General features: G+C 43.4%; 1 protein-coding gene across 4 annotated transcripts in view; it reads left to right on the top strand.

Moving 5' to 3' along the window:
• Positions 1 to 26,821, top strand: part of CAB39 (calcium binding protein 39) — a 47,740-nt gene that overhangs the window by 9,607 nt on the left and 11,312 nt on the right. For all 4 annotated transcript variants that reach the window (XM_070753257.1, XM_070753256.1, XM_070753259.1 and 1 more), the window contains exons 2-5: positions 7,040 to 7,198; positions 12,028 to 12,192; positions 21,523 to 21,641; positions 25,834 to 26,002. In XM_070753257.1, the coding sequence (XP_070609358.1) occupies positions 7,085 to 7,198; positions 12,028 to 12,192; positions 21,523 to 21,641; positions 25,834 to 26,002 (567 nt within the window). In that variant the 5' untranslated portion in view covers positions 7,040 to 7,084. The remainder of the gene's footprint in view (positions 1 to 7,039; positions 7,199 to 12,027; positions 12,193 to 21,522; positions 21,642 to 25,833; positions 26,003 to 26,821) is intronic.

Raw genomic sequence — 26,821 nt, 5'->3', positions numbered from 1 at the left:
TTAAAAGCCATGCAGCACACACATACCAAACATGAAATATAAAAGCCTGGGGGAGGTGTCTCAGTTCCCCCATGCCTGGCAATACAGGTGGGTTTTAAGTAATTTGCGAAAGATGAGGAGGAGGGCTCTAATCTCTGGGGGGAGTTGATTCCAGAGGGCTGGGGCCACCACAGAGAAGGCTCTTCCCCTGGGGCCCGCCAAACAACATTGTTTAGTTGACGGGACCCGGAGAAGGCCAACTTTGAATTGTGACTGGAAACTGATCAGCAGCCAGTGTTGGAGAAACGTGGGCGAATGTAGGAAGCCCCACGATAGCTCTCGCGGCCGCATTCTGCACCATCTGAAGTTTCCGAACACTTTTCAAAGGTAGCCCCATGTAGAGAGGTGATGAGGGTATGAGCGACTGTGAGCAATGACTCCCTGTCCAAATAGGACCGCAACTGGTGCACCAGGCGAACCTGGGCAAACGCCCTCCTCGCCACAGCTGAAAGATGATGTTCCAATGTTAGCTGTGGGTCGAGGAGGACGCCCAAGTTGCAAACCCTCTCTGAAGGGGTCAATAATTTCCCTCCCCAGAGTGATGGACAGACAGATGGAATTGTCCTTGGGAGGCAAAACCCACAGCCACTCCGTCTTGTCAGGGTTGAGTTTGAGCTTGTTGACACCCATCCAGATCCCAACAGCCTCCAGGCACCGGCACTCCACTTCCACTGCTTTGCTGACTGGGCATGGGGTGGAGATGTATAACTGGGTATCATCAGCATACTGATGATACCTCACCCCATGTCCTTGGATGATCTCACTCAGCGGTTTCATGTAGATATTAAGTAGCAGGCGGGAGAGGACCGACCCCTGAGGCACCCCGTAAGGGAGAGACCTAAAGGTCGACCTCTGACCCTCCACTAATACCGACCGACCTGAGAGGTAGGAGGAGAACCACTGGAGGACAGTGCCTCCCACTCCCAACACCTCCAGCCGGCGCAGAAGGATACCATGGTCGATGGTATCGAAAGCCGCTGAGAGGTAAAGAAGCACCAGGACAGAGGACAAGCCCCTGTCCCGGGCCTGCCAGAGATCATCCATCAGCGCGACCAAAGCAGATTCAGTGCTGTAGCCGGGCCTGAATCCTGACTGTTGAGCGCCTAAATAATTGGCTTCTCCCAAGGATCACTGGAGTTGGAGTGCCACCACCTTCTCAACAACCTTCCCCATAAAGGGGAGGTTGGAGACTGAATGATAATTATTAAACACGGCTGGGTCCAGGGAGGGCTTCTTGAGGAGGGGGCACACAAGTGCCTACTTATAAGGAGCCGGGAAGGACGCCCTCCCCAAAGAAGCGTTGACAATCCCCTGGACGCAGCTCCGTGTCACCTCTCGGCTGGCCGAAACCAACCAAGAGGGACACGGATCCAGTAGACAGGTGGCGGAACTCACGGCTCCAATGGCCTTGTCCACTTCATCAGGTGTCACCAAGTCAAACTCCACCCAGACAGATGGACAAGGACGGGCCCCAGTCACCTCGACTGACTCGTTGAATAAAAGCTTCCCAGAGTCATATTAATAACCTTTGGGTTGTCTAGGTATTATCCTTCAAAGGACAGTAACATGATAATTAAAATTGTTACTCTGATTGTTTGATTGATGAATATAATGAAAAAATGTCAGCATGCTGGTGAAAATATTTCATAGAAATATTTTAATGGTGGGTATTTACATAGCTTGTGGAAAGGATAACAAAACCACAATGGACATTAAGTATATTGCCATTAATCTATTAAAAATAGGATATTAATTATCATTTTAATCCATGTATAAGTCAATTTTTAGCACCGGGCTAGAAATTGGGAAATTGTGAATTTTAGTGCTGCCTTAGGCACAAAGCCATCTTGATGACCTTGAGCCAAACACTCTTAACCATGGAAAGGAGGCAGTGGAAAACCCACTTCCAAAACCTTGCCAAGAAAATTGTAAGGATTTGTCCAGGCAGTCTCCAGGAATCAAGTTTGATTTAAAGGTATAAAAAACAAGACAACCCCCCCCCCCCCCGAAGTTCTTATTAAATCTAGAGCTATATTTCACAAAGGGTACAATATTAATAACCAACATACCTGCACACAGGTGATGATACATGAAAACCAATTTATGCAAAGATTCATGGAACAGATGAATTGTATATTCTGGGAACAGATTGTAGTGTCCAGTTAGTTGAATTTATTATTTAAATGGGCCCTTATAGTTCTGATTCTATAAACTGGCTTCTTTTATTTTATCATCATTATGTGTATGATACATAACAAACAAAAGACATTGGTCTGGTGGCATTTGATAAGGAGCAGTTATTGATTAAAGTGACTTAAAACTTACACTTTGTAGCTTTCTAGAAGGGCTACATGTTTTATTCTTGTCTTGTTGAACATTATTGGCATTTGTTATTAGCATTTAGGTAGAGAATATATGAAAAAGCTTCTACTCTTTATTGTGCATTATTCTGGTATCCCAGCATGCTTGTTTTGGGATCAAAGTTACTTGTTTTGGGTTTACATGTACGTATTACTGAATGAAAAACAATGCAAGGAACTGTATCTCTGCCAATATTGTCACATGATCACCATGAATACTATCATTGTGTCAGCATTGCCATCTGCCAGTTAACATTTATATCTAGATTAGTAACTGCTATTAGCTATTCAGTGATATAATGTGTATATTTCTGCCCATCAATGTCAGAACATTTTACCTTTAGACATCTTGATAGTTTAATTACACCATGTGTCTTGGATGCATGCTAATTTGGAAATTTTCTAATAGAAACAATGATCCGTGAATAGATTGAAGGTAATATCCTTCATGATTTTAAAATATAACCCAAGCATATTCAATTCAATGTTATATTGATTATAAATTCATTTTAGGCATATTTATTTATTTATTTATTGGATTTGTATGCCGCCCCTCTCTGTAGACTCGGGGCGGCTAACGACAATAATAAAAATAGCATGTAACAATGCAATCCAATACTAAAATAACTAAAAAAAACCTTATTATAAAAACCAAACATACATACAGACATACCATGCGTAAATTGTAAAGGCCTAGGGGGAAAGAATATCTCAGTTCCCCCATGCCTGACGGCAGAGGTGGGTTTTAAGAAGTTTACGAAAGGCGAGGAGGGTGGAGGCAATTCTAATCTCTGGGGAGAGTTGGTTCCAAAGGGCTGGGGCCGCTACAGAGAAGGCTCTTCCCCTGGGTACCGCCATTTTATTGTGTTGGAAAATCAATTGTAATTGTATTATGTTTGAAAATCAATTCAAAAGGGTCTTAAGTTCTTAAAATGATGACTATGGGCTTTGACAGAATTTATTAAATCTCCCAATTCATCTGGGCGGGAGGCAGGCCCAAGATCTGTGGGTACCTAGCCAGACCCAAAGGATCCAGTGGAGTGAGTTGAGTGGGAAAGAGATGGGTGATGACAGTTGCAGTGTACCTGTGGTTGATTATAATGCCGGACTACGTGCCTGATTTTTCATCACATGATCACAGAGCACTACAGTGGCCATAATGCTGAGTACACATTGTACAGGTAGTCTTTCACTTAAACCACAATTAGGTCAAGAAATTTTGTTCTTAAGCAAGGTGGTTGTTAAGTGAGTTACACCCTATTTTACAATATTTTTTTTTGCCATGGTTGTTAAGTGACACTATAATAGTTAAGTGAATCATATGGTTGTTAAGCTGATCCAGCTTCCCCATTGGCTTTCCTTGTTGGAAGCCAGCTGGGAAGGTAATGAATGGTGATCACGTGACCCTAAGACACAACCATCATACAAGGCCAAATGCAGTCATTCTTTAGGAAAAGTACACAGATTTTTAATCTTTGACAGAAATTAGTTGATAGTACAGTACAGTCCTATATGTGTATTCTCTTAAATGTGCTCATGTGCTCACTCCTAAGTAATGAACAGCAAGCAGCCTTAATTTAAAAGAAAGAAGGTATACATCCCTTTCTTTCTGAACAAAGTTCAGTTGCAGAAGTTCTAGAATCACAACTTCAGGGAAAGTGGGAATTTGGGTAGGTGTCTGTGAAATTATGTTACTTTTGTTAGAACAAACTTTTTGTTGGTATTTTTAAGTATTTTTCATGTGTTAAATTATTGGTGAATATGAAATGTGTTAAAACTGCAAAGTTAATTTTCCTTGACTTATCAACGTTATATGATAACACACAGCAGAGCTACCTTTCTGAAAATAAGCAGGCTTTAAAGGTTTTGTCACCAAGAAAAGCTACCTGAAGTTTGATATTAGCTATCTCTTGGAGTAAGGAGGGGAAATAAAGCGATTAAATACCTACTTAGTATGTATGACAAGAGTTCATTGAGTTTTGTAAGTTTTAGCTTTCGGAATGATTGGTCACTCCTGACTTGCCTCCCGAATGAAAGCATACTTTCATACAAAACATTATAGCCTGCAGGCAGGACTTGCTTTAAATTTTAGTTGGAGAACTGGAAAAGGACAGGGTTAACAAATTTATCTTAACTCTTCCCTTTCAAAATTGCTCTACATATGGCAAAGAAGTAGAGAATAGGTGTACAATTTATTCTAAAATCTCAGCTACCATTCTTTAAGATTAGCCAAAACAGCCACCCACTATTTGAATATGACTAACATTTAGACTCTTCTATATGTTTAATTTTAGAAACTTTTTACCGTAATTAATTGTGGCTATCTCATACAAATAGTGCATTTGTTTAGCTACTGTTCCAAAGTCCCGAATGAATGTTTACTTATGCCAAGTCTTTGTAGTTGCAGCTTGTTGCATTGCTACCACAATCAATATTTGAATGCTTGGCAGCACACCTGCACTTATGAGTTACAACTCAGGGACACTTCGACTTCCCCTTTCCTCCTGTCTTCCCCCACCCCATACCCTCATCTTTGCCCTTTTTGCCTTCCTGTCTAGCAGAAGCCTGAGCAGCCCTCAGCTGGTTGATATTGCTTCTGAGATCTTCTGAAGCATCATAAAAATGGGAGTGTACTATTTGGAGAATGGTGCAGTCATCTTTGGGAAGAAGCCAACAGCTGCCTTGGGATAGGGCTGGGCTGGCCTCAGCAGCAGAAGACAGCTATGGTCAGCTGGACATAGTGGGACCTTGGAATGCAGGGTAGTGGAGGCGATGGGGCCATTGCTCTATGATGCTGGTGTACCTGGCATGGGGCTTGAGACAGCACTCCTTGGCAGAGGTGCCACTGAGGGTGAAACTGAGGTGCAGACAGCTGAAACTGAGGACTCCAAACCTGTACTGTAGAGTAGAGCTGAGAAGTAGAGATGTGCAGAGTATTATTTTAACTTTCCTGTATTCATAAATATCACATAACTCCTAATTCTTATTATGTTTCCTTTCCCATGAAATAGATTTAAGAATATACATTTTTACAGCTTCTTGAATATTATGTAGCTGTTTGCTAAGTAGGTTTCTTTTTATTCTGTCATTCATAAAAGCAAGGAATCTAAAACTAGTTGCTTAATGATGAAAAATCTTTTCAAATACAAAATCTTGTATGGTGTTGGCATGTCTCATAGTGTGTGAGAAATAGCTAGTAACAGATGGCTTAGAACAGGTATTTTTACAGTATTAAAAATATTGTTTTAATGATATTTAATTATAATATTTTAATATTCATTTTGCTATGTACCCAATAATCTAATGCCATGAACACAATGTTCTAATGTTCAAGGATGTTTTTCTACATTCAAATATCTCTGCTTGTCAATTTTCCATTCATTTAGCCTTCATTTTAAAGGAGGTTTCTTAACATTTAATTATTTACATTTGTTTCTGATAATTACTTTACATTACTATATAATTTAAATTGTTCTATGAATCGGGCAGCCTACCAAACTAATTCCTCTGGAAATGTTCGAATTCCACCTCCAAAGGTTTGCAGCCAACCTTAAACATGTTGGTTGAGATTTGTGAGGGGTAACTAGGCAATTACGGTATGTTTTTCTTTCTAACTACAATTCATGGTGCAGCTATGTAACTTGAGCTTCACCAAGCTTTTTTTTTTAAAACAGCCCCTTAGCTGTTTTGAAGAAAAGGCTGTTTTGTTCCCTTTTTATCCAACAGATTCCTCTGGAAGCTCTGTCATAAAGTAACTTAAGGGATTAATTATTAAATAGCACTTTCACCTACTTGGATACTGAAAAACTAATTAAATAAATTCAGGTTAAACTTGATTCTTGTGCCGATAACCTTACAGATAATGTATCTTTTCGGCAACAATATGGAGGTGACTTTCCATTGCCTTCTCCCAGGATGTGTTTTTTGGCTTGCTAGTCATGCCTCCAGACATGGTATTCTCTGGAACTGTCTTGCTCAGCTACTAATTAAGCCTGATCCTGCTTAGTTTCTAAAGCAGATACATTTTGGGCAGGAACTACCACCTGTATATCTTATAAAATTGAAAAAAGATAACTGCAAAAATTGTGTGGAAGTGTTCTATACCAGCAGCTCCCAACCTTTGGGGTGTCAGGGACTGACTCTAGGCAGGGTAGTTTTTCTGTGGGCCAAGAAGATGTGTTTTTGCTCACTGCCTGTATCCTGTGCATGTATGGATTGAGCTTTGCTTGCTTCTGTGGCCCGATTCCTGGTGGGCCACAGACTGGTACTGGTCCACAGTCCAGGGGTTGAGGACTTCTGTTCCATAAAGATAATATTTTGCATATTTAAGATTCCCCTGATACGTAGTTTAAAAAATTTGGTCTGCAGGTAGTTTTTGAAATAAAAATCAGAACCGGTTTTGTAACTCTTAAGATATTAATTTGAAAATTAATTAATTTGGGCAGGTTAAATTATAATTTTATACTGTAGAACTAAAGTTATGCTGATATACTTCATGTATTTTCTTAAGCGTTTCTGCTTTCATTTGAAGCTGAAAACCTCAAGCTCAATTCTGACAAACGTTATGATGTCCACTTTTTGTATTCAGCTGTTATATGCTATCTTTACTACTCTTAAACTTTTTCCTTCTTAATTTTCAGATAAAAGAAGACTCGTAGAAAAAAAGACCCCTGTATTTTGCAAGCATGCCATTTCCCTTTGGCAAATCACACAAGTCTCCTGCAGACATAGTGAAGAATTTGAAAGAAAGCATGGCAGTTCTAGAAAAACAAGATATTTCTGACAAGAAGGTAGAAAAGGTAAAGTTTACATTTTCTTTTTATGGACTTGTCCTGGAGGGATTGTTTAACAGTACAAATTTTCCCAAGCGTTTTTGTTCATCCTCAGCAGCAGTATCTTGTTTTATTTTTGGCAAATAATGATTATAGCCTTTGTAGCAGCTTTTCTAGACATTACATGGGAAATGTACTGTTGTTGAAGCTTTTCCAGCCCTTGCTAATTTGTTATCTGTGCTATTTTAATAGCATTTATATTTTCTCTTTGAAAATTTTCTCTGCTCTCAGATAAACAAACATCTAAAAAAAGTTCAACAAAAACTTTCCTTACTTTCCTGTCTGCATTTTCACTGTCAATTGATTATTTTCTAGTTTATACCCTACTGTTATTAATTAGTAATAGTCTATTAATCTACCAGAATCTTTGTCCAACTAATATACTTAGTTGAAATGGTAACTTTATGTTCAAAAAATATTTCCTGGACTAAATTCCTAGAAGTAATAGGGATGAAGGAAGATTTCATTGTCATAATGAAATATTTAAATTGCAATACTTTTGAGTTAGGCCTAGAATCCTTCACCTGCAATTCTTGCTTAAACTATCTTTCTACAATAAAAATAGTCCTCAGCTTGTGCATGGTCATTTAATGACCATTCGAAGTTACAGCAGCCTAGGAAGGATGCTTTTCAGCCTATAAAGCACTCCTAATCTCTACCTGCGATCATATGACTTTTGGGAGAATGGGTTTGCATAATGAATGCAGTACGATTCAGATTTATGATTACATGATTTACATAATAACTGCCATTAAAACCGTAAATTAGGTCCTTTGACTTATAACCAGAACAATTTACAACTGAAATTTGGTCCCATTTGTGGTCATAAGTCAAGGACTACCACTATGACCACCTAAGCACATAAAAACAAATGGATTTTTAAATGAATTATTTCAGGAGGTAGATAACATTACATACATACATAGATATATACATAGATACATACATACACATTTTCCCCAGCAGCTAGTGAAGATAGAATTATAGTGAAATAATTGTTTTCAAAATTGAAATATATATATAATACATTACTTTTTAAAATATTTAAAATATTTTAATGCATTTTATTATATTTGTTTTATATGTATTCTACCAGAATTCACATGATTGAAACAGTATAAAATCTAACAAACGTCACTGGAATTTAAATTTACCGTACTTTATAACATATGGATTGCATGCAGAACTTGTTGCGCATGAAAACAATTTAAATGATTAAGCATATTTTTTCCTGCATATATAAAGCAGAGGAAATGAACAGAGATCATTTCCTTTTTCAAAATTATAATTCAGAATGAAGTCATAACAATATTGCAATCCCCTGACTTTCTCATGGTAATCCACTGTTTATTTGTTTGTTTGTTTGTTTATTTGTTTATTATTTCAACTTGTGGGCCGCCCAACTCTTTGCGGACTCTGGGCGGTATACAAAGGATGCATGTGTACAATTTTTATGCAGTGTAATTTCTTAGGCAGTTTTCCTCAAATTTTTTGAACAGAAGCCAAGAACAAACTAGTTTGAGTCTGGTTTAGAGACAAACTGGTATCTTGACTTGAACATAATAAGCAAAAGACAAGGTCTTTTTCTTTTTGGTTTCAGTTATATCCCTTGAAGGAGAGAAGCCTTTTCCTGGGATTTTGGGAGCAGAATCCTAAATAGTTGCATACAAGTGTGGCTGGTATATTAGGGTGATTTTTTGTCTGTTTCTGAATATATGTTGATCTAATTCTATCTTTTTGGTTAACCTCAGCATTTATTTTTAAATGGGCAGTGTGCTTGTGGTGTGTATAATTGCTCTTGATGCTATAAATAGTCAACTGTGTGAGCTTAATTAACAGTCTGTCTCCTCTTTCTGCCTGACATTTTTATCCTTCCAGGAGATTATGTTTAGATGATAACTGATTTTTTACATCCTTCAGACATTCAACATTTCATTACTAAACCACCCTAATGTCCCTAAACCATTGCTCCTACCAATATATCTGGTTTCCTTTTCCTTTTATAGAATCACAGGGTTGGATTGGAGGTCTTCTAGTCCAATCCCTTGTCCAAGGCAAGTGTTCTTGTACCATCTTGACAAATGTCTTGAAAACCTTCACTGATGGAGAACCCATAACGCTGGGAGGCAAACGGTTCCATTGATTAAACATTCTCAGTGTCAGGAAATTCCTTCTTCCATCCATTGCTTCTTGTGCTACCCTCAGTGCTATGAAAAATTGACGTCCTCTTCCCTGTGACAGCCCTTCAAGTATTAGAAGACTGCTATCATGTCTCTACTGAGTCTTTTGTTCACTAGCCTAAACATATCTAGTTCTCATAACTGTTCATTGTACAATTAAAACTCCAGACCCCTTATTATCTTTGTTGCTTTCTTCTGCATTCTTTCTAGGGCCTCCGTATATTTTTTTGTGTTATGGACATAATATTCCAAATATGACCTCACTATTGCAGTATAGAGCAGTACTATCACTTCCTGTGATCTCAATGCTATTCCTCTATTGATGCAGTCTAGAACTGCATTGGCTTTTTTGGGCAGTTTCAACACATTACTGGCTCATACATAATCAGTGATAGAAACATAGAAGACTGACGGCAGAAAAAGACCTCATGGTCCATCTAGTCTGCCCTTATACTATTTCCTGTATTTTATCTTACAGTGGATATATGTTTATCCCAGGCATGTTTAAATTCAGTTACTGTGGATTTACCAAGCACGTCTGCTGGAAGTTTGTTCCAAGGATCTACTACTCTTTCAGTGAAATTATATTTTCTCACGTTGCTTTTGATCTTTCCCCCAACTAACTTCAGATTGTGTCCCCTTGTTCTTGTGTTCACTTTCCTATTAAAAACACTTCCCTCCTGAACCTTATTTAACCCTTTAAGATATTTAAATGTTTCAATCATGTCCCCCCTTTTTCTTCTGTCCTCTAGACTATACAGATTGAGTTCATTAAGTCTTTTCTGATACATTTTATGCTTAAGACCTTCCACCATTCTTGTAGCCTGTCTTTGGACCCCTTCAATTTTGTCAATATCTTTTTGTAGGTGAGGTCTCCAGAACTGAACACAGTATTCCAAATGTGGTCTCACCGGCATTCTATATAGCGGGATCATAATCTCCCTCTTCCTATTCTTTACTAATGCATTTGGTTTTGCCTTAGTGCAGGATGTTATTTTTTTCACTACTTAACTGCATTTTCTTGATAGGACCCAATGATAATCAGTCAAGGTCCTTTTGAACTTTGAGTCTATCTTCCAAAGTGTTGGCAATTCCTCCCAGCTTGGTGTCACTTTCAAATTTGATGAGTTTTATCCCATCAACAAGTGCGTATAGTCAGGGCTATGGTTTTCCCAGTTGCAATATGTGACTGAAAGTTGAGCCATAAGAAAGGCTGAGCACCAAAGAATTGAGGCCTTTGAACTATGGTGCTGGAGAAGACTCCTACAAGTCACGAGGCGATCAAAACAGTCAGTCCTAGAGGAGATCAACCCTGACTATTCTTTAAAAAGCCAGATCCTAAAGATGAAACTCAAATGCTCTGGCCACCTAATGAGAAGGAAGGACTTGCTGGAGAAGAGCCTAGTGCTGGGAAAGACTGAGGGCAAAAGAAGAAGGAGACGGCAGAGAATGAGATGGCTGGATGGAGTCACTGAAGCAGTAGGCTTGAGCTTAAATGGATTCCAGAGGATGGTAGACAACAGGAAGGAGTTGTCCATGGGGTTGTGATGGGTTGGACACAACTTCGCAACCAACAACAACAACAACAACTCCCCTCATCTATATCATTTATGAAGATGGCTTTGGCTGGACTTAATTGGGACAGTTTTGGGGGTTTGGTGAAAGAAATTGCTGGGGAATATTAATAAACCTACAAAACCACTGTTACATATGTGTGCGCGGGAGTGACTAAGTGAGTGGGACAGCACAAACATTTCTGTGGTTCGCTAATTTAGTCACTTTAAGATTTGTCTGGCATGGTCTGTTTTTAACAAACCCATAATGGTTTTCAGTAATTAATTGTCTTGTTCATTTCTAAATACTCATATTTTTCCCTTTTTCTTTTTTGTGACTGGATATACTCAGAAAAACACCTAGGAATATGCAGGCCTTTTCAAGGGGACCATGTGATGACATATGTATGTTATGTCAAAAACTAAATGTATTTAAGTGCACGGAATAATTTACAAGCAAATTGTCCAGAGAAGTCTTTTGTAGTGGTCTTTTATGGGCTCATAAATAAGAAACTTTATAATAAAAAGGAAGGTATGATTTGGAAGTATTTTACAGATTTTTGGAGAAATAAGATGGCCTAAATGAGATATCCTGAATACAATTCCTGAATTGTTCAGGTTAATATTTGGGAGATCAGAGGTGGGTTTCTTTTCAACTTTCAACCAGGCAACTGGAAATTCTTGTTTTATTTTTCCTTGAAAACATTTCGCTTCTCATCTAAGAAGCTTCTTCAGTACTCATGATTGAAGATATCCATAGACATCTGGGAGATGTTTTTATAATGATAAAGATGCTACTGTTGTAATAAACTATATCCCATAACTTTGGGGTCTGATTATTATTTTTTTGCAATGATAAGGTCATATTGAGTTTTCGGTATTGCTGAGTGAATTATTTTTGAAAAATTGGAAAAGTAGTAAGGATTTGATTCAAGATATAAGTAAGTAACTGAATTGTTTTTTAAGGACAGTCATATCTACTAATAATATTATTATTTAATGACTAAATATGTTATTTGGCATTGTTTTGCCATTAACCACTAGGCTTTTTTTCCTTCTGCAGGCTACTGAAGAAGTTTCAAAAAATCTAGTTGCCATGAAAGAAATCTTATATGGCACTAATGAAAAGGAACCTCAGACAGAAGCTGTAGCTCAGCTTGCTCAAGAACTATACAACAGCGGTCTTCTTAGCACCCTAGTAGCTGATCTACAACTCATTGATTTTGAGGTAGGAAATTGGTACTACAGTAATGGTAATTTCAGATTTGAATCTCATCAAAGACCAGAGTAAATTATTTTTTTGTAATCATTGGTAGAATGTGAGGAGAAATTGGGTTCCTACTGAATTTATGGATTATTCCTTGTACCTATTGTAAAGTCTTTTGAAAACTAATTCATGACTACAACAGAAAACCCCCACAATGGTGGTGTCTTTAGGTATAAAAGGATTTCTTCGTACATATAGTTGCATCAGATTATGAAACAGGCGCTGTTTGTCAAAACTGAAAGTGCCCTAGAATATTCCAGAGCTAATAAATAATTTGCATAGTTGGGTACTAAGTGAAGCCCATGGAGAGGGATTTATTTTTTAAAAAAATATCCAGCAACAAGGTGAATGAATATTTCCCCCACAACCTGAATGTGCCCATTAATTCCATTTGGCTTTCCATTTCTAATTCCATTTCTATTAATGGGAAAATAAAAACTGCTGGATAAGCTGCTATTGTGGGAATCTGCTTTCCTTCTCATCTACATTATTGGTTTTATGTGATTTTTATATAACAAACTATAAACACTGCCTTTAGGGAAGGATGAAAAATGTTAAAGGCAATTAGAGTTTTTGAAAAACAAACCACGTTCCCCCCTCTGTATCATAAGTGACTTGTATCTGAAGGACAACTGTGTTTCAGAAGCAGTAAGAACTGAAACATGTTAGAGAGTCCAGTCTGGAAACGAGAAGTTTCCTAACAGCGAGAACAGTTAATCAATGGGACAGCTTGCCTCCCAGAATTGGGGGTGCTCCATCACTGAAGATTTTCAAGAAAAGATTGGACAACTATTTTTCAGGGAAGGTATAAGGACTCCTGCCTTGGGCAAGGGGTTGGACTAGAAGACCTCCAAGGTCCTTAACAACATCAACCCTACGATTTTCTGAGAGGAACATATGTTCAAAAACATACAGTGATCCCTCGATCATCGCGAGGGTTCCGTTCCAGGACCCCTCGCGATGATCGATTTTTCGCGAAGTAGCGGTGCGGAAGTAAAAACACCATCTGCGCATGCGCAGATGGTGTTTTTACTTCCACCGCCGCCCGTCCTTCGCCCGCCATTGCCAGCTCCGCTTCCCAGCTGAGAAGCGGAGGGGGGGGTGTCCCGAAGAGCGCGCGCGCTTGCGGACACCCTAGCTCCGCTTCTCAGCTGGGAAGCAGAGCTGGGGTATCCCGCGCTCGCGCGCGCCGTCCGCCATTGCCAGCTCCGCTTCCCAGCTGAGAAGCGGAGCAGCTGCTACGAGGGGCATTTCACCTTCCCTCCCAGGCAAAAAGATGCCGGCATTCTGGGATGATGGGGCCGGACTTCTCAGGCGGAAGGCGTGCCCCTCTCCCCGGCATCTTTTTGCCTGGGAGGGAAGGTGAAATGCCCCTCGTAGCAGCTGCTCCGCTTCTCAGCTGGGAAGCGGAGCTGGCAATGGCGGACGGCGCGCGCGAGCGCGGGGATACCCCAGCTCTGCTTCCCAGCTGAGAAGCGGAGCTAGGGTGTCCGCAAGCAGACGCAGAGATTTGCCTCCCACCCCTCGCCCGTGCCGCCGGCGCGTCATCTTCCCTCCCAGACAAAAAAGGCCGGCTTTCGGGGAGGAAGGGGCGTGCTCGGCTCTGCGTCTCCAGCCCGTTTCGGCCAAGCCTCCCTGGCCAAACAGCCAGGGAATCCGGGCCGGGCATGGCAGTGAGGGGCTGGAGATGCAGAGCCGAGCATGCCCCTTCCTCCCCGAAAGCTGGCCTTTTTGTCTGGGAGGGAAGATGACGCGCCGGCGGCACGGGCGAGGGGTGGGAGGCAAATCTCTGCGTCTCCAGCCGATGTTCCCTGCCACGCCCGGCTCGAATTCCCTGGCTGCTTGGCAGTGGAGGCTCGGGCAAAAGGGGCTGGAGACGCAGAGCCGAGCACGCCCCTTCCTCCCCGAAAGCTGGCCTTTTTGTCTGGGAGGGAAGATGACGCGCCGGCGGCACGGGCGAGGGGTGGGAGGCAAATCTCTGCGTCTCCAGCCGATGTTCCCTGCCACGCCCGGCTCGAATTCCCTGGCTGCTTGGCAGTGGAGGCTCGGGCAAAAGGGGCTGGAGACGCAGAGCCGAGCATGCCCCTTCCTCCCCGAAAGCTGGCCTTTTTGTCTGGGAGGGAAGATGACGCGCCGGCGGCACGGGCGAGGGGTGGGAGGCAAATCTCTGCGTCTCCAGCCGATGTTCCCTGCCACGCCCGGCTCGAATTCCCTGGCTGCTTGGCAGTGGAGGCTCGGGCAAAAGGGGCTGGAGACGCAGAGATTTGCCTCCCACCCCTCGCCCGTGCTGCCGGCGCGTCATCTTCCCTCCCAGACAAAAAGGCCAGCTTTCGGGGAGGAAGGGGCGTGCTCGGCTCCAGCCCCTCACCGCCACGCCCGGCCCGGCCAAACAGCCAGGGAGGCTTGGCCGAAAGGGGCTGGAGACGCAGAGCCGAGCACGCCCCTTCCTCCCCGAAAGCTGGCCTTTTTGTCTGGGAGGGAAGATGACGCGCCGGCGGCACGGGCGAGGGGTGGGAGGCAAATCTCTGCGTCTCCAGCCCCTTTTGCCCGAGCCTCCACTGCCAAGCAGCCAGGGAATTCGAGCCGGGCGTGGCAGGGAACATCGGCTGGAGACGCAGAGATTTGCCTCCCACCCCTCGCCCGTGCCGCCGGCGCGTCATCTTCCCTCCCAGACAAAAAGGCCAGCTTTCGGGGAGGAAGGGGCGTGCTCGGCTCTGCGTCTCCAGCCCCTTTCGGCCAAGCCTCCCTGGCTGTTTGGCCGGGCCGGGCGTGGCGGTGAGGGGCTGGAGCCGAGCACGCCCCTTCCTCCCCGAAAGCTGGCCTTTTTGTCTGGGAGGGAAGATGACGCGCCGGCAGCACGGGCGAGGGGTGGGAGGCAAATCTCTGCGTCTCCAGCCCCTTTTGCCCGAGCCTCCACTGCCAAGCAGCCAGGGAATTCGAGCCGGGCGTAGCAGGGAACATCGGCTGGAGACGCAGAGATTTGCCTCCCACCCCTCGCCCGTGCCGCCGGCGCGTCATCTTCCCTCCCAGACAAAAAGGCCAGCTTTCGGGGAGGAAGGGGCGTGCTCGGCTCTGCGTCTCCAGCCCCTTTTGCCCGAGCCTCCACTGCCAAGCAGCCAGGGAATTCGAGCCGGGCGTGGCAGGGAACATCGGCTGGAGACGCAGAGATTTGCCTCCCACCCCTCGCCCGTGCCGCCGGCGCGTCATCTTCCCTCCCAGACAAAAAGGCCAGCTTTCGGGGAGGAAGGGGCGTGCTCGGCTCTGCGTCTCCAGCCCCTTTTGCCCGAGCCTCCACTGCCAAGCAGCCAGGGAATTCGAGCCGGGCGTGGCGGCGACGGCGGCGGCGCTGCTACTCCAGTCACCCAGTCCTCTCCTGCCTCCCGCACCAATGTTCCCCGCTGCGTCAGTCGCTGCCAGCCCCGAGGGACATTTCACGAGGGGCATTTCACCTTCCCTCCAAGGAAAAAACATGCCGGGGAGAGGGGCACGCCTTCCGCCTGGGAAGTCCGGCCCCATCATCCCAGAATGCCGGCACCTTTTTGCCTTAGAGGGAAAGTGAAACGCCACTCGTAGCAGCTGCTACGAGGGGCATTTCACCTTCCCTCTCAGGCAAAAAGTTGCCGGCATTCTGGGATGATGGGGCCGGATCTTTTTGCCTTGGAGGGAAGGTGAAACGCCCCTCGTAGCAGCTGCTATGAGGGGCGTTTCACCTTCCCTCTCAGGCAAAAAGTTGCCGGGGAGAGGGGCACGCCTTCCGCCTGGGAAGTCCAGCCCCATCATCCCAGAATGCCGGAATCTTTTTGCCTTGGAGGGAAAGTGAAACGCCACTCGTAGCAGCTGCTACGAGGGGCGTTTCACCTTCCCTCTCAGGCAAAAAGTTGCCGGCATTCTGGGATGATGGGGCCGGATCTTTTTGCCTTGGAGGGAAGGTGAAACGCCCCTCGTAGCAGCTGCTATGAGGGGCGTTTCACCTTCCCTCTCAGGCAAAAAGTTGCCGGGGAGAGGGGCACGCCTTCCGCCTGGGAAGTCCAGCCCCATCATCCCAGAATGCCGGCACCTTTTTGCCTTAGAGGGAAAGTGAAACGCCACTCGTAGCAGCTGCTACGAGGGGCGTTTCACCTTCCCTCTCAGGCAAAAAGTTGCCGGGGAGAGGGGCACGCCTTCCGATTGGGAAGTCCAGCCCCATCATCCCAGAATGCCGGAATCTTTTTGCCTTGGAGGGAAAGTGAAACGCCACTCGTAGCAGCTGCTACGAGGGGCGTTTCACCTTCCCTCTCAGGCAAAAAGTTGCCGGCATTCTGGGATGATGGGGCCGGATCTTTTTGCCTTGGAGGGAAGGTGAAACGCCCCTCGTAGCAGCTGCTATGAGGGGCGTTTCACCTTCCCTCTCAGGCAAAAAGTTGCCGGGGAGAGGGGCACGCCTTCCGCCTGGGAAGTCCAGCCCCATCATCCCAGAATGCCGGCACCTTTTTGCCTTAGAGGGAAAGTGAAACGCCACTCGTAGCAGCTGCTACGAGGGGCATTTCACCTTCCCTCTCAGGCAAAAAGTTGCCGGCATTCTGGGATGATGGGGCCGGATCTTTTTGCCTTGGAGGGAAGGTGAAACGCCCCTCGTAGCAGCTGCTATGAGGGGCGTTTCACCTTCCCTCTCAGGCAAAAAGTTGCCGGGGAGAGGGGCACGCCTTCCGCCTGGGAAGTCCAGCCCCATCATCCCAGAATGCCGGCACCTTTTTGCCTTAGAGGGAAAGTGAAACGCCACTCGTAGCAGCTGCTATGAGGGGCGTTTCACCTTCCCTCTCAGGCAAAAAGTTGCCGGGGAGAGGGGCACGCCTTCCGCCTGGGAAGTCCAGCCCCATCATCCCAGAATGCCGGAATCTTTTTGCCTTGGAGGGAAAGTGAAACGCCACTCGTAGCAGCTGCTACGAGGGGCATTTCACCTTCCCTCTCAGGCAAAAAGTTGCCGGCATTCTGGGATGATGGGGCCGGATCTTTTTGCCTTGGAGGGAAGGTGAAACGCCCCTCGTAGCAGCTGCTATGAGGGGCGTTTCACCTTCCCTCTCAGGCAAAAAGTTGCCGGGGAGAGGGGCACGCCTTCCGCCTGGGAAGTCCAGCCCCATCATCCCAGAATGCCGGAATCTTTTTGCCTTGGAGGGAAAGTGAAACGCCACTCGTAGCAGCTGCTACGAGGGGCGTTTCACCTTCCCTCTCAGGCAAAAAGTTGCCGGCATTCTGGGATGATGGGGCCGGATCTTTTTGCCTTGGAGGGAAGGTGAAACGCCCCTCGTAGCAGCTGCTATGAGGGGCGTTTCACCTTCCCTCTCAGGCAAAAAGTTGCCGGGGAGAGGGGCACGCCTTCCGCCTGGGAAGTCCAGCCCCATCATCCCAGAATGCCGGCACCTTTTTGCCTTAGAGGGAAAGTGAAACGCCACTCGTAGCAGCTGCTACGAGGGGCATTTCACCTTCCCTCTCAGGCAAAAAGTTGCCGGGGAGAGGGGCACGCCTTCCGCCTGGGAAGTCCAGCCCCATCATCCCAGAATGCCGGAATCTTTTTGCCTTGGAGGGAAAGTGAAACGCCACTCGTAGCAGCTGCTACGAGGGGCGTTTCACCTTCCCTCTCAGGCAAAAAGTTGCCGGCATTCTGGGATGATGGGGCCGGATCTTTTTGCCTTGGAGGGAAGGTGAAACGCCCCTCGTAGCAGCTGCTATGAGGGGCGTTTCACCTTCCCTCTCAGGCAAAAAGTTGCCGGGGAGAGGAGCACGCCTTCCGCCTGGGAAGTCCAGCCCCATCATCCCAGAATGCCGGAATCTTTTTGCCTTGGAGGGAAGGTGAAACGCCCCTCGTAGCAGCTGCTATGAGGGGCGTTTCACCTTCCCTCTCAGGCAAAAAGTTGCCGGGGAGAGGGGCACGCCTTCCGCCTGGGAAGTCCAGCCCCATCATCCCAGAATGCCGGAATCTTTTTGCCTTGGAGGGAAAGTGAAACGCCACTCGTAGCAGCTGCTACGAGGGGCGTTTCACCTTCCCTCTCAGGCAAAAAGTTGCCGGCATTCTGGGATGATGGGGCCGGATCTTTTTGCCTTGGAGGGAAAGTGAAACGCCCGTATCCAGCAGAAGCGGCGGGATTCAAAGTGCTGCGGTGGGGGGTGTCCCGACAGCGGCGGGTGAACGGGGCGAGCGAACGAGGCGGGGGAACGAGGCGGGGGAACGAGGCGAGCGAACGAGGCGGGGGAACGGGGCGAGCGAACGGGGCGAGCGAACGAGGCGGGGGAACGAGGCGAGCGAACGAGGCGGGGGAACGGGGTGAGCAAACGGGGCAAGCGAACGAGGCGGGGGAACGAGGCGGGGGAACGAGGCGAGCGAACGAGGCGGGGGAACGAGGTGGGTGAACGGGGCGGGCGAACGTGGCGGGTGAACGAGGCGGGGGAACGGGGTGAGCAAACGGGGCAAGCGAACGAGGCGGGGGAACGAGGCGGGGGAACGAGGCGAGCGAACGAGGCGGGGGAACGAGGTGGGTGAACGGGGCGGGCGAACGAGGCGGGTGAACGAGGCGGGGGAACGAGGGGAGCGGCGGGCGAACGAGGGGAGCGGCGGGCGTACGAGGCGAGCGGCGGGCGAACGAGGCGAGCGGCGGGCGAACGGGGCAAGCGGCAAACGGCGGGCGGGCATCAGCGGGATCCGAGGCGGCGGGGAAGACCCAGGGAAGGTTCCTTCAGCCGCCTAGCAGCTGATCTGCTCGGCAGCGCAGCACCAGCGAGGAGCCGAAGATCTTCGGCTCCTCGCTGCTGCTGCGCTGCCGAGCAGACCAGCTGCTAGGCGGCCACTCGAGAGCAAGAGGGGGAGAGAAAGAGAGAGAAGGAAAGAGAGATGAGAGAGGGAGGAAGAGAGTGTGAGAGAGGAAGAAGCAACATAGAGAAAGAGAGAGAGAAAGAAAGATGAGAAAGGAAGGGAGTGACCTCATCGGGTGGGAAAAATCGCGATATAGCGTTCGCGAAGATCGAGATGGTCACAATTGCTGAAAAATCGCGATATAGCGTTTCGCGAAGATCGAGATCGCGAAACTCGAGGGATCACTGTATGTTAAATGGGAGAATGCAAAACCTGTTGGCTAATCTTAAGCCTTTGTCTTATTATTTTTATAGAATGAATTACATTTGTATAACCTAGTAATGGAATATACTATATAGATGTTCAAAAGGTTGTTTTCTATCAAAAGGTTGTTTTCTATTTTAGACTAAAATTTAACAGTACATTTGATCTTCAGTATTCTTGACCGATACAGAATATGATTATAAATTCTTTCATGCTGAAGACAAATGTTTAAAAACTATTAAATTTTTGCTGTTTCCATCAAAAACATGGAACTTTTCTTTTTGTAATATGATTTTTTTTATTTGATTACATTTATATGCCACCCATCTCCTCGTTGACTCAGCGCAGATAACAATAATAAAATGCAATAGAAAAGTTAAATACAAAAGTCAAGCCCCATAGTAAAAGCATTCTTCTCACAATCATACAACAGTCAGGCTGGAGCAAGATGTCAATGCTCAACGGTCTTCCCAGACCTGCTGGCAGAGCCATGTTTTACGGCCTTTCAAAAGGCCAGGAGAGTGGGGCAGTACGAATCTCCAAGGGAAGCTGTGGTGCTGGAGTCACTACAGAGAAGGCCCTCCCTTGTGGTCCCGCCAGCCGGCATTGTTTGGCTGAGGGGACTTGGAGGAGGCCGACTTGTGGGAACTGATCAGTCGCTGGGATGTGTGAGGCAGAAGACAGTCCCATAAGTAATCTGGTCCTAAGCCATGTAGGGCTTTAGCCAAAATCTTGAATTGCACTTGGAGCTTGCGGAGTGTGGGAGTAACATGGGTGTATCTAGGTATGCCCATGTCTGTGTTCTGTGCTAAGTGAAGTCTCCGAACGCTCTTCAAGAGTAGCTTCATATAGAGCGCATCGCAGTAGTTGAGCATCGAGGTGATGAGGGCATGAGTAACTGTGAATAGAGACTGTCCAAATAGGGCTGCAACTGGCACACAAGTCGGACTTATGCGAAAGCCTCCCTAAGCCAAGGATCTAGGAGGATTCCCAAATTGCGTACCCTCTCTGAGGGGGACAGATTGTCCCCTCTCAGGGTAATGGATGGACAGGTGGGACAGTCCTTAGGAGGCAGAACTCACAGCCACTCAGTCTTGTCAGGGTTGTGTAATTATGACAACAAAGTTACATCATTTAGAAGTAGAAAATAGTTCAAACATATAAAGTGTTATGGTTGTTCATAATCAAGTTTCTTAGGACAACTACTTGCATTGATGATAAATCTAGGAGAGAAAAATCACAAGACTTGAGGCAGTGTTGGCAGGGCTATTGAGTAATATTTGATTATTGTGATATGCACTTTGAAGTAATTTCTAGAAACATTTGTCAGAGAGAAAAGCTATTCCTGTTTTGGGGTCAGTTTACAATGGAATTACAAATATTTGTATTTGGACTGTAGTCAGTGCCTCCTGTCTTCCTACAGAATTATATTTTGCAACTTTTATTCCTGTAGCCTCATCTCTACTCGCTTAGTAATATAACCAACAACCTTTAAGAAAATATTTGTTTTCTTTCCTTCTGTGAATAAATACAATGAAATACTAAGAAACCTAAATAATGTGTGTAAAAGAAAGAGAATCACAGAGAATGATTCATTAGCTGTGTATTGCCTATGTGTATAGAGAATTAGGGTAAATACAAACATTTGTGATTGGCTTATTCTTTCAAAGGTACTTAAAAATTTTTATTTTGATGTGCCAATAATTTATTTATTTACTCATTTATTGGCTTTCCATGCCGCCCCTCTCCGACGACTCAGAGCGGCTCACAACATATAAAATATACAATACACAATATCGTAATCCAATTTTAGAGCTAGTCAAGATGAACATTGAGTAAACTATGATGACTAAAGTAGTTGGATTCTTGGTGGCAAAAAAGAAATATTCTTCTATAGCTTTAGGATGTAAATATCACATACAATCACAGATGGTATTGTTCCTCTTGTAGTTGAAAGTAGTAGCTAAAGACTTTTATTGTTGGAGAAAATAAAACTGCATACGGAAATTAGTTTTGGTAAAAATTAAGCTATAAAAAGTCAATATAGCTTTGTAACTGTAAACTAATTCTATTGGCTATTCAGCAGAGAATAAAAATATATAAAAACAATTAGTTTGTGTGTTTAAAACACAGTGAAGTTATATATTTGTAGTGTCATTACTGCACTGTATGTAACATAACATCGTACTTTGTATTTTTGATAGGGCAAAAAGGATGTGGCTCAAATATTTAACAATATTCTGAGAAGACAAATTGGTACTAGAACACCCACAGTTGAATACATCTGCACTCAGCAAAATATATTGTTCATGCTGTTAAAAGGGTATGTATTATATTGTAAATATGAGATGATTGTTGTTTTGCTCATGTAAACTAGTTTACATTTAATTTTCTACCTGGGTAGGGCTGTAGTATCTCTACCTTAATAATTAGTTGTAATTATAAAGGTTGCAGTCAACTAGTTTGTAGACCTAAGGAGCTGCTGGTATTCCTATACTTATTTCCAGTGGCTGAAAAATTTGGAACTTCAATTACTTGTTAAAGGACTTTCTGCATCCAATGTACTACACACAAAAGCATGTTACTGCCAAATTTCATGCATGGGCCCTCCCAATAGTCTTATCAACATAACAATGAGAAGTTTGGAAAGTTTTGCATCTGTTGGTTGTTAACCACAATTTATTATATCAACTCAACTCTGGGCAAACTATATTATTAAGTCTGATTAGTGGAAATGAGGCTTGTTTCAATAAACCATAATGAAAGAATGAGGTATTATACTAAATTAAAATTAAGGAGAAATGTGAACATACTAGCAATATGTTTTCAACTTAAACTTCCAGTTTTCCTACAAGACAGAAGCATTAGAATCTTTACTTCTATGAAATTCTTATCACATTAAACTGTAGTTTAGCATTGTTTTTTAAAAAAAACTATAGTCAATAATTTAGAAACAAAATGTTCATACCATATTTTGTGGAAGGTAGATTTAAGATTTCTTTAAAGCCCTTCTGTTAAATATCCCTGCAGAAGGATACTTTAAAAAGTGTCTTATTTTAAGATAAGCTTCACTTTCTTTCAATAAGTGTCTTCATTAGTAGCCTTTTATGTATAGGATTGTTCTCATTAGTTTGTGGATTTTAATTTTGTAATTTTCTCCATATTTTGTCACCTTGCTATGCAAATTGACTCTTAAACATTGAACATTTGCTTATTGTTCACAAAGTAGACCGAAGTCTTTCTATCCCAATGCACTCTGTGTTTCTTGATATACAATTCATAGCCTTGTAGCAATGATTAATTATTGGTTCAGTTTTCTCAATTAAAGAACAACTCATTGTGTATTTTCCCCACCAGATTGCTATTTCCTTTACTTATATCATGTGCATTATTATATTGGAGCATCATGCCTCATTTGTGTTTGCAGTCACAAACAAATGTGAAACCTTGCAACTAATTAATGAATAATGAAGTATTGTTGCTGTTTAGCACAGAGGGATATTTATAATTGTTTCCCCCCACATCTGGGGGAAATGAAATCTCTTCCTGTCATTTAAAAAACAGTTAAGCAATGTGAGAAATAACAAAATAGAATCATTTGTAAATTTTTCCTTATTTCTTTTGACCATTGTTTGCTTCTTACACAACACATGAGCAACAAACACGATGCCTTCAAAACTTACAAAATGTTGCTTATCCATTCAAACTCAGCAAATAAATAAAACACCAAAAATTGCACCAAATTTTAAGGTCATATAGTTAGACTATAAATTACTTAGGACTTTGCCAGTTTAACCAGCACAATATGCAATGGAAGTCTGGATATTATTTGGAATATGATTGTAGTACTCTTGGAATTCCATTCATGAACACATTTTGAGATCTCACTCTTTTAATATTAATGTAAAAATAGCAAATCTTTGGATGTCATTGTGCCCCTTGGTTCTTTTTGAATTAACACTGACATCCCTAGCAGTTGGCAAATCCCTTCCCTTGGCCAGAATCCCCTGAACTTTATGTAAGAACACTGTTTGGAAAAAAAGAGAGAGAGAAATATGAGATTGTCATGACTGCATCTCTCCTACCCAAGCTTCATCAGACTGGCATTATCAATGGAGGTGGGGGGGTGGAGAGATAAGGGAGAAGGAAAGATTGGGATATAAGGAAGAAGGGAGGGATGGAAGCCCAACTGAGCTTTGTGAGAAGTTTCAGCCAGCCAGGGTCAACTATCTATATGCAGATCTGGGAGCTCAGAACCTGTTTCCTAAACAATATATAAGCATTTAATTGGACATTTAAGATAGCTGGAGATGGCCGGAGAGAAGAAGGAAATTTACTTTGTATTGTTTGTACGGAAAACCTCAGATTCAGGTTACACTGCTTCTATAATCATGTAAGCTTCAGTAAAATATACTCTTGGCAAAAACAAATGGCCAGGATCTTTGCCAGATGACTGAGTGGGACAGTTGACATAGCTACGTGACAGCTTTGCTAAAAGAAAAGAAACCTTGGCAAAAGAAGGGATCAATATCAATAACATTTAGATTTATATACCACTTCACAGTGCTTACAGCCCTCTCTAAGAGAATAAGCATATTGCCCCCAACAATCTGGGTCCTCACTTTACCGACCATGGAAGGCTGAGTCAACTTTGAGCCTGCTGAGATTCGATGTGCCAAACTGCTGGCAGCTGGTGATCAGCAGAAGTAGCTTGCAGTACTGCACTCTAACCACTGTGCCACCGAGACTCATAAGAAGAGTAAGCTAGCAAAAGATGAAAAAGAGAAAAGGGAGGGGGGAGGACATATGCCTATATAAAAGGGGATACATGAAACATTTTCTGGTCGGGATGTTTTTTTCTTCAAAGCTCCAGTTGTATCTATAGCCTTCCAAATATTGAAAACCTATTGATTAATAATGGATTCTGAAGGCACGAATGACAAATATAGAAACATAGAAGACTGACGGCAGAAAAAGACCTCATGGTCCATCTAGTCTGCCCTTATACTATTTCCTGTATTTTATCTTACAATGGATATATGTTTATCCCAGGCATGTTTAAATTCAGTTACTGTGGATTTACCAACCACGTCTGCTGGAAGTTTGTTCCAAGGATCTACTACTCTTTCAGTGAAATAATATTTTCTCACGTTGCTTTTGATCTTTCCCCCAACTAACTTCAGATTGTGTCCCCTTGTTCTTGTGTTCACTTTCCTATTAAAAACACTTCCCTCCTGAACCTTATTTAATCCTTTAACATATTTAAATGTTTCGATCATGTGCCCCCTTTTCCTTCTGTCCTCCAGACTATACAGATTGAGATAATTAAGTCTTTCCTGATACGTTTTATGCTTAAGACCTTCCACCATTCTTGTAGCCCGTCTTTGGACCCATTCAATTTTGTCAATGTCATATGATTAGCCTTCTAATTTTATTTCTTTATATTTTGTATTTACTATTTATCCACCTTTATTATATTTATAAATAACTCAAGGCAGCAAACATATCCAATATTCTTCCCTCTTATTTTCTCCATAATAACAATCTTGTGAGGTTTGTTGGGTTAAGAGAGAATGACTGGCTCAAAGCCATTCAGCTGGCTTCCATGCCTAAGGTGAGACCAGAATTCATGATATCCCAGTTTCTAGACCAGCAACTTAAATCACGACTTTCTCTCAGTTGTTATCTTTAGGCTTCAGCCATAGTTTTATGTTAATTTATCAGTCTTTATGACGATGAACTTCACCCTGAAAATCAGATGGTACTTTCTCAGAAAAAATATCTTTAAAAAATCAAGAGTTTTTGCTTGTAAATCCCTATCATCAAAGGTTTTTAAAAACCCGAGTTTGAAGTTGTACAAGGTGCCACAATAAACTTTCATGACAATTTTTTTTCAATAGCTGTTGCCCCTTTATATTTGAACTTTGACAATTTGCTTGCTTTTTTCATGGCATTTATCTGGTACATGTTTCCATGTATGAAGCCTGTCCATTTACAAGATAAACTAGGAGGGATATTTGTCTGAACATATAGACATTCATGCAACAGAAGTGTTATTCCAGTAAAAATTGGCGGGACCCAGGGGAAGAGCCTTCTCTGGCGGCCCCGACCCTCTGGAACCAGCTCCCCCCCAGAGATTAGAACTGCCCCCACCCTCCTTGCCTTTCGTAAACTCCTTAAAACCCACCTTTGCCGTCAGGCATGGGGGAACTGAAACATCTCCCCCGGGCCTATACAGTTATGTATGGTATGCTTGTATGTAAGTTTGCTTTTAATAATGGGGTTTTTAGTGTTTTTTTTTAAAATTATTAGATTTGTTATATATTGTTTATTGTTGCTGTGAGCCGCCCCGAGTCTACAGAGAGGGACGGCATACAAATCTAATAAATAAAATAAATAAAAATAAATAAATAAATATGAACTTAAATTTTTAGTAGGCAATTTAGAACATACATTGAATATCTACTTTGACTGCATGCCTGTTTTGTTGATAACTATATTTTTTACCTAAACAGGTATGAATCTGCAGAAATTGCTCTGAATTGCGGAATCATGTTAAGAGAATGCATCAGACATGAACCACTAGCAAAAATAATCTTGTGGTCAGAACAGTTTTACGACTTCTTCAGATATGTGGAAATGTCAACATTTGATATTGCTTCAGATGCATTTGCCACTTTCAAGGTTGTATTGTTTGTATTCAACATTTAATTTATATCATAACTGCTGTAGTTCATTTTGGAAAATATATCAAAGAACCAATCAGATAGCCACAAAATAACGTTATTAACATTACAGAAATAACACCAATATTAAAATGTACACCAGTCTTTAAAAATAAGAGATAAACAACAACATGCACCATTTCAGCAACACAATGATGAGGTTTAATAAGAATTACAAACTTGGTAATATTGAGGGGAGGACTGCAGGTTCTCCATTGCTGTTCAAGTACAAATTACACAAAAAATATGGTTGTACTAGTTCTCCGTACTGAAGGAGCGGGTCCAGCAGTCACATGGGTTGCTCATGTCCAATCCGGTGGAACTGAGCCTAGTGTTAAAAAAGCTTGCCGGATCCGCCCCTTCCCCAGAATTCGCTCAGTTCGCATATCCTGCGGTTGTATTGTGATAGCTCGTTCAACTTTCTAACACCTTCCCTTCGATCTTTTCCTTCAAAAATAGTAAGAATTGTTTTGCCATTATTATTTACTTGCACTATAGCGCCAGCCGTTTGTGGCTCGGCTTTTTTCCTTTGGAGAAGTTGCGGTTTCGTTTTCCCCCGGCGGTTTTGCCGTGTACGATCCCCGCTGCCGCTTGTGGATTCCTTTAATCCTTGGCCTGGAGGTCTTGGTGCAAGTATTGATTTATTGATTTATTGATTCATTATTGTATATTATTAAAGGGCTTAAGAAAACCTCCTGCGGAGTGAGACGCCTTGCTAGTCTCCTGGACTTAGTCGATCGCTTCCCCTTTAAGAAATCTTACGGAGCGATTTTTCGGC

Source organism: Erythrolamprus reginae, chromosome 5 (genome assembly GCF_031021105.1).
Source record: "Erythrolamprus reginae isolate rEryReg1 chromosome 5, rEryReg1.hap1, whole genome shotgun sequence".
NCBI classification, from domain to species: domain Eukaryota; kingdom Metazoa; phylum Chordata; class Lepidosauria; order Squamata; family Dipsadidae; genus Erythrolamprus; species Erythrolamprus reginae.
This window is presented reverse-complemented; position numbering and strand designations above follow the sequence as displayed.